We start from the raw sequence: 9030 nt of genomic DNA on the forward strand, positions 1-9030 counted from the left end.
ATGTGTGTGTTGTATACTTGCATTTGTATTCATGTTTGCTATGTTTCAATCTATGTGAATGTGTTTGTGTGTGTATCAACATGTTCACTCCATGTCAGTCCTGATCCAGTAGAATTGTGACCATAGGCCTTTTAGCTGCAGTTTTTTGCATGTTATTTGATTACATACAGGTTTGTTTGTTGGTAAATGTGTTTAGATGTGAATTCATTTGTTTGTGTGTGTACATGAGAGAGAGAGGGAGGAAAGAGAGAGAAAGAAGAGAGAGGAGAGAGAGGGAAAGAGAGAGAAAGGAGAGAGAGAGTGTGTATGCATGTGCATGTTTGTATGTTGGCATGTATGTGTTATTGCAGCTATGTCATTGTTATTTATCCCAGATGATCTCTGATCAAGTAGACCGATGACTAAAGGCATTCCAGCTGTAACTATCTCATCTTTCTCTCAGACATAATATATCTTACACTACATTATCCATTTGTTCTTTTTTTTTTTTTACATGGTAGGGATTTGAAGAAGATTTCATGTCTATTTCCAGATTAAGCAACTACAAAGAAGTTTCCTTGTTAATTTATATGAATACGTTAGTATAAGACAGTATATCAGAAAGAATCAAGATGTTGAGGATGAGGAGTATATATGGATAGATAATGGTACACTTGCAATGAGTGACTCTAAAAAGAAGGTGTGTAAGTGCTACTACAAAAGGTTATTATGAGTGAAGAATGCTTGGGGTAAAGGGAGTCTTTCCAATGTGAACTCAACAGCTATCCTAGTTGACAACAGTATGACAGATAAGGCATTTAAGGATATGAAGATGGGGAAAGCTCCTGGTCCATTGGGAACTATACTGAGATTCTTAAATTATCTGGTGGAGTAGGATACAGTCTAGTTGCCTGTATAGTTTATCAGGTTACTCAGGAAGGTGTCATCCCCAATGACTGACATAGCAACATAATAGTTAGCTATTACAAAAGTAAGGGAGATGCCCTAAATAGAAGTAATTACGGAGGTGTCAAATAGCTGGGTTATGAAAGTTACAGAGAGAGCACAATTAATTAGAAACAGAATTGGAGTAAAGATTATTATGGCAGTCCTGATTTAGGATTAATGTTGCTGTAACTTAGCCCCAAGAGACATCATCTCCAGCTGGTTACACAACACGATCTGTGTCCTTATATTTTCAAACAAGGGAACCTAGCACCCCCACTCAGCTCAAAACAATTTCTGTGTATCACAATTTCTGGGTTATTTCCCTTCATTAGCACAGAATAATAGTTCAGCTAGAGGTGGTGCTGCCATATTCCTGCTCAAAATACATAGTTTTCAAATCTTTACTCCAAAGTACTGTTACTGAATATTTCTATTTACAAATAGTAATTTTCTAAGAATTGGAGCAGATGAGATGCAGTTTGGCTTTGTGCTGGATAGAAGTACTACTGATGCTATCTTCTTAGTCAGATATCTGCAGAAGTATTTAGCTAAGAATAAACCATTATACTAGGCATTTGTTGACTTGGAGAAAACCTTTGACAGAGTCCCTCATTCTGTGATATAGTGGTCTCTGAGAAAACTAGGAGTATGTATATTGCTTGTGAAAACTGTACAAGCCATGTACATGTATGCTGTCAGTAAGATGAGTTAGCCATGAGTATAGTTTCAAATTTAGTGAGCAGATTGGCATTCACCAAGGCACAGCTTTCAGTCCCCTTCTATTCATCATTGTCCTCCAGGCCATAACAGAGCAATTTAAAACCAGCTGCCCCTAGGTACTGCTATATGCTGATGATCCCATCATCATAACAGAATCTGTAACAGAACTAGAAAAGAAATCGCAGGTGTGGAAGCAAAGCCTGAAATCAAAAGGTCTTAATGTTAACTTTGGAAAGATCAAGGTTCTAATAAGCAAGAAGACAAGCAGAACCCTATCCACATGTAGTACACAAGAGAGGAGACTACACTGGTTTAGTCATTTGATGCATATGGACAAGAACAATTGCATAAAGAAGTGACAGTTGCTTAAAGTGGATGGAACTCATGGAAGAGGGAGACCCAGGAAGAATGGGACAAAGTATTCAAGGTTGATCTCAAGATGCTGAGCCCTAAAGAGATGACAATGGACCAAGATAATTGGTGTTTTTGCTGTGCTCAAAAAGACCTAATCATTACAGCAAAGATGGTATCCTAAAGCCACTCAGTTATGCTTGTATTTGCTAGGCCCTGTCCCCACCTCCTCTTTCCCCTCTCCCCAGACACATCAAGCATTCCTCCCACCATACATGGTACCACATGGCTACTGTACTTACCTGACAACAGTATCACATATCCCATCCCCTCCTAAATGGTCTCTCCAGCCCAGAAGGAGGAGGAGGTGCCACTGCCACCAATGATTCATATATATGAAGGCAAATATATATCTGATTGACAATATTTATTAAAATTCCCTAAAAACAGCAGCTGCAGGGTTTTGAGATGCTGTTATTTGGAATTTTCTGTAGTCTAGAAAATATTTTTAATGCATCTAGTATGCAAACAGAGAGTGCACCGTAAATAAGAAAATGAAATACAGTATAATGAATACCACTTTATAAGCCTCTAAATGTACAGTAAGCCATTTCAATATTTAAAACAATTTAAAAACGCTTTAAATTAAAATAAAGTATTAGATAATGAATATGTATTTGTTATGCTGTGGTGTCACAATAAGTAAATAAGGAAAACTAACATTTTAAAGTTTAAAGAAGAATTTTGAATAAAGGAAAAGCATGTTAATTCAAATTTTATTTCTAAAGAGATTTCTTTAAGAATTTCCCAACATTTCTTCATTTTATGAGCTTTTGTTTTGTAGTGATCATTCTATATGTAAGCATATGCATTTGTAAAATGTTGTTGCACGGAATTCTACTAAACCAAAGAAGAATCATATCCATATATGACTGAACATTTAAGATAAATATGTTTTCTATGGTTTTGTTTGTATGACTATCTTCATCACAACAAATTGCTGCATCTGAATGTTTTGAAGTAACCACCTTGTCAATAATCTCCTATCAACTGCAATACAATCATCAATATCTCTATACTTGAAATTACATAGTAGATTTTATATGAACATTGTAAGTACTATCTGCACTATTTCTTTTGTACTCCACCTAACAATATTTATAGAAATAAACATTTCCAGTAAAGCTAGTTTCAGCAGCATTGTATATTTATCAACTGTAACATCATATTCTTTGGTAAGTTCATTAAATATTACATTGCACATTGTAGCTAATTATAAGTGTGCTGATTGTTTTGCTCCTGCAAAATGTTCAATTTTTTTAATTCCAATGATTTATGGTTGGTTATCTGAGAAAACAAATCCATTTTCTTTTGAAAATGTTTAAATTTGGTTAAAATTATCAGCCCAGATATAGCTTCAATGAAAACCACTTAATGCAATATTTTATCTAAATTTTCACATGGCTCAGGTTATGTTGTAAAATTTAAAAACTTTGTTTTAGTTCAACAATACTATGCTATATTCTGTTATTAGTACATTTCTACTTATACCCACCTAGTTTATTACTAAATTTAATGTTGTCTTTTGTTTCTTGTTCTCAGTAGTAGTGGGCATCATAAATAAAAATGTTTAAAATGCTGCACTAAGCATTTTACATACTGTCTCCAATGTATTCATTTTACAAATGGAATTAACAGCCATAAATAAATTAGCAAATTGCTGGTAGTTTTCTTTACTATAAAATAAGATTTCAAAAATGGTATTAGTTTGGTATTTCTGTTATTCTGGATGTAGTTATTTTGTAGTCATACAGCCAGATGAATTTAGGTATGTGCATGAATGTGAGAACATGAATCTTCAAAAGTATGTGCATGCATGTGTGTGTGTGTGCATGTGTATGCATGTGTACAAAAGAGATTTATGAACAGATAAGTCATATATATTTCATGTACACAAAAGTGAGAAATTCTGTGTGTATGTGTGTACATTTGTGCATGTATGTACATTCGTGTATAATTGTCGAAACATGTATACTTCAATATATGCATGAATGCATATGCTTGTATATGAGAGAGTGCATACATATGCATTTATATATTGAGTCATCCCATAAATAATGCGGTTTTTTCAATTGCATGAATTTTTAGTTCATGCAATGGGATAAACAACCTACATTAACTTACTATAAAAGCAAGTAGTAACTTTACCTTGGATTTATTCCTAATATAAGTTTTGAAGAGTGCAGTTCGATTTTAACAGTTATTCTTTCAAAGCTATAATGGAAGTAACGAAGGAGCATATTCGGCATATTTTGCTTTATAAGTTCAATAAAGGCAACAACGCAACGGAAAGTGCAAGAAATACTAATGCAGTATATAGGGATTGGACAATAATCGTAAGCCAGTGTCAACGGTGGTTTCAGAAATGCCAAGCCAGAAACTACAGCCTAGAAGACGAGCCTTGTCCTGGAAGATCTGTAGAGTTCGCCAAAGATGTCCTGTGAACCCTGGTGGGACAAAATCCCACCATAACTGTTGGGGAACTAGCAGAGAAGCTTGGATTTAGTCATTCAACCATTCATTGACCTCTGTGTGCCATCAGAAAAGTCAGAAAATTGGGTCAATGGGTTCCTCACAAACTTTCTCTATAAAAATGTTAAGCACTGAAGACAGTGGGTAGGGAAAGTAGAAACACTAGCACTCCTGGCTAAAGAAGGTCTTCATCCACATAAGGTGTTGTTATCTGTTTGGTGGGATATGAAAGGTTTAGTCCACTTTGAACTTTTTAAAGCTAAACGAAATGATAACACAGGAGATCTACTGTGAGCAGCACTAGAAGAAAAATGACAGTCTTTGATTTCAAGACGAAAGGTGTTCATCTGTCAGGATAATGCTCGGCCACATACAGCGAGGATGACAGTCCAAAGGCTGGAGCAGTTTGAATGGGAAATGATGTCCCACCCACCATATTGACTGAACATTGCCCCGTCTGATTATCATTTATTCTGCAGACTTCAAAATCATTTGGATGGAAAAAAAATATGAATTCTGTAGACGAGGTCAGAACAATATTGGAGGAGAATCTTTTGCCATGGACAAGTGAATTTTGGAAGAGGGCCCTTGCAACTCTACCAGATAGATGGAAGAGCATTGTAGAAAATGAAGGAGAGTGCATTTTAGATTAAAAAAGAACTTTGTCTATCTTAATTTTGAAAAATAAAAGAAGTATAAAACAACCACATTATTTATGAGATGACCCAATATATACATATACATGCATATGCACACTGCTTGTGACTTGTCCAGCAGATCCAATGACAACCATCTCCATTTGTGAATCTTTTGATAACTAGATCCCAATCCGGGATGTACACCTTTTGTATAGACAGAATATATAAACGTTTGGTTAGAGAGATCAAGTGTAACTTTACATGTATACCTCTTATCTCACTTCCAGCATTGCTGAAGTGTGTTTCCCCACCAATAGCAAGATTGCTAAAGTGAACATCTAGTTGTAATGTCTTTCACTCATAAACAAGTAATGTTGTTCCTCTTCAAAGTGATTTTCATATAGCTTTTAAACTGCTTCTGTGTGCATAATTCTATCTTGTCAAGAGACTTGGTTTCAAGCATAATAAAGAATGACTGACAAGTCTCACATGCACAAATGCATCTAGCCAACACAAGATAAAACTTTAAATGATTGGTAAGTTCCATAGTCAGAGAGCACTGAATGGAATAACACATTTGCCAACCTCTTATAAGGTCCAGGACTTTTTCAAAATTAGTTCACTCAAAAATTTGTGTCAACAGTTTGACTGCCTTCAGAGCCATAATGTGTCATCTGATCAACCTATTGCACCAATACAAGAAGAGAGTCTGATAGACAAATAATTAGATATGGAGGCTGAGATGGTTGTTTAGAAAGACTCTCCTTCTGAGCCTTCCAAGCCTGGTACATATATTCACAGTTGCATCATACACACATATATAATTGTGTGCTTGAAATCATGGGTTTATGTGTTTAATTTTAGATGAGATAGCAAGAACTCCAAGATACAAACAAATGGACAACAAACTGAACTTACCTTCTGGAAAATTTCAATGGCCTGTTTAGTGTGATGTGTATTTGCAAGAAAACTTCCATACTGTGCATAGACATCCCAAAGTTTAGGGTTTATAACCATAGCCTTCTGAAACATTTCCTCAGCTTTGGTATTTCTTCCCAGCTAGAAAAGTTAAAATGCCTGTCTAAGCAACTGACAGCATTGGTGAGAGTGAGGATGTAGGTAGGAGAATATGTTTAAACATTGTATTTGTAAATAATACATGCTAACTTTCTTTTAGTATTATAGTACACGGAAAAAAAAATTTATAACTGGTAAAGTGCACAAATCTTAAACAAAACAAAAGGGAATGTTGAAAAGGATCTTTGAACTTTACCAATGTTAACTGTGAAAGTGCAACTATTGGATAAAATCAACATTGTAGAAGGATTTTTATGTTTTAAACAATAAGCATTCAAGATTTGACATTTTTTTAATTACAAAAAATTACAATTATGTATTATATATCACTCTATACAATATCAAAATTATCTAAAAAGATAAAAGGCAATATTTTAATTTAAATTGCATACATACTAGATGATTTTAACATATTAAATTATATATATTGCATGTATATATTAAATGATACATTGACTGGATGATTACAGCTGGAAATACAAAATTTTAACTGAAGTATGCAATAGTGTATAAGCAGGAACTAAGTACATTTCATCATTTTGCTGTTTCCATTTCAGTTGTACATTTTATCTTTGAATTATTTTTCAATGTGTAAGATAACCAACGATTTTGAGTGATACAATCTCTGACATGGATAACACTTAATATATTATCACTAACATGAAAAGAATATAACATTATTGAAATGATCTGACCTCTTCATTAAAAATAAGTTAGCTTGAACAATGGATATAACTTATACCATCTTGAATATGATGATACAATTGAAATCAGAAAATGGCTAACATTTAGTTTTTCATATAGGATATGTATCTCTAATTTTTAGGTTTAGAAATCTTTAAAAATATTATTGCACACAAATGAATATGACATGTATTGAAGCCATAGTTTAGAAACATGATATTATCTGTTCAAATTGTCTTCTAACAAGTTTATGATTCTGAGACCTTTCTAGTATAGCCTCTCTGCCCCCTTCATTTGTTGACTATATTTCTGTTTCCTTACTTGCTGTGGGTTTTATGTGAGCTGGAATAGAAATAAAGGTTGTTGGAGATAGATACGTGGCCAGTCATTGAATTTATCAATCTCTAATGCTTCAAAAGAAACTGTCTTGATTATGGTAGTAGGGTTCTATAGTGTATTAGGAGGATTTGTTTGAACAGATGCCATAGAAACTCTAAAATATCAAAAACTAGGAAGGAGATACTAGTGTTAAGTCCTACTGAAAAACAATTGAGACTGATTAATACGAACCATAAAAAATTGGTTAGCAATAGTAAGATAAGCTACAACAAATAAAGGATCAAGCTCCATAGCTTTGGTGCTGTGTTTAAAGGCTTCATTAAATCTTCCAGCCAGAGAATAGATCTCAGAAAGTTTCAAGTGAACTTCAGTATTACCTGAAGACGAAAAAGAAAGTAAATACATATAATTAGATAGAATGCGTAAGTTGTAAGTAAATTACATTGCTCATCTCCAAAAGTTTTCTACCCTGAGTCATCTATAATTATAAATGTAAAAACAAAAAGTACATCTTTCACCACATATTATGTACTCCAGTGAAGGAAGAAAAGACACATCTGCAAGTCCTAATGAAGGTAATAATAAAGTGTACTCTAGCCTACTAATGTAGTAACCCAAGAAATTCTATTTTAATAATATTACATCATTAGTGGTGCACAAGAGTATTTTGTAGTAAAAGTTTCAGTGACATATTCTTTCAAATGCTTGGAAAGCTTCCTTACCTCGGTGTCCAAACTGGCAGTGAAGGTAGATGCTTAGAAAATATAGTAGAACAGAGATGAGAAAGAGCTCAATTGCCTCTGATGGCAACAAAAGGATTCTCTCTTCAGATGAAGGTAGACTGTATGATGCTTAGTAGGAAAACATGGGTATTGTATGAAAGTTAGAAAAATAATGAGGCATGTGTTACAGCATATAAGCTTAAAGTATGTTACAGCATATATAAGCTTAAAGTAAAACTGAGTATAAGAGAGGACATGCACTGCTACAGACATGTAATACATATGTGATCCCAAAAGAAGGAATCTATGGAAGAGAAAGATGGAAAAATACATGGGCAGAAATAATGTGAACTGATCTCAGGATGCTGAACCACGCAAAAGTAACTGCAATATGAGATACTATCCGTATATATATAAGGCAAGATGTGTGTGTGTGTGTGTGTGTGTGTGTGTACGTGAATGTAGTCTATGTACGTCCACAAATTAGCACGCATGTCACTCCAATTTTAGGAGGAGATTCGTCATGACCCTATCTGCATTTTCGTCAACTTTTTCTCTCAGAGGCACCCGCGTATAGCTGTAAAAATCGATTTTCAACCATAACTTTTACCAATTTTGAAGTTTGTTGACATGGCAAAGTCAAACTGCGCATACGCGCGTGAAGGAGAGAGAGAGAGAAAAAATAGTGTGTTTGTAACAGGGGAGAAACAGAGTGTTTGCTAGCGTCTAACAAAAAAAGTAAAGAAAAAGTGGGAGAGGGAGACAAAAAGCGTCTAAGTAATGAAAATTTTTGTAAGCAAGACAGAGTTTGTTTGCTAGCGTCTAACAAAAAAAAAAGTAACAAAAAAGTGGGAGAGGGAGACAGAAAGCATCTAACAAAAGAAAAAGTGGGAGAGGGCAGTTTTTGAAAGACACTATATTTTATAATGAGATTATATATACTTTCTCACACAACAATTAAAATATATTTATTTTAAATCATTTATTTATTTTAAATTGTTCATCTTTCTCCCCCCTCTCACTCTCACACACACGCACAT

At 34.3% G+C, this 9030-nt stretch overlaps 1 protein-coding gene across 12 annotated transcripts in view; it reads right to left on the reverse strand.

The window, feature by feature from the left end:
* The window catches only part of LOC106873629 (jmjC domain-containing protein 8), a 442493-nt gene that overhangs the window by 35012 nt on the left and 398451 nt on the right, over positions 1-9030 (reverse strand). For 11 of the 12 annotated variants that reach the window (XR_008264424.1, XM_052968758.1, XM_052968763.1 and 8 more), the window contains 2 exons: positions 7500-7645; positions 6087-6227 (listed from right to left, as the gene is read on the reverse strand). Coding sequence is in view for 11 of the 12 variants with exons in the window: in XM_052968758.1 (XP_052824718.1) it covers positions 6087-6227; positions 7500-7645 (287 nt within the window). In the remaining variant the exon portion in view is untranslated. Of the gene's footprint in view, positions 1-6086; positions 6258-7499; positions 7646-9030 lie in introns of those variants that run through there. The other variant, XM_052968765.1, reaches the window with a different exon arrangement.

This window comes from Octopus bimaculoides, chromosome 6, assembly GCF_001194135.2.
Source record: "Octopus bimaculoides isolate UCB-OBI-ISO-001 chromosome 6, ASM119413v2, whole genome shotgun sequence".
Lineage (NCBI taxonomy): Eukaryota > Metazoa > Mollusca > Cephalopoda > Octopoda > Octopodidae > Octopus > Octopus bimaculoides.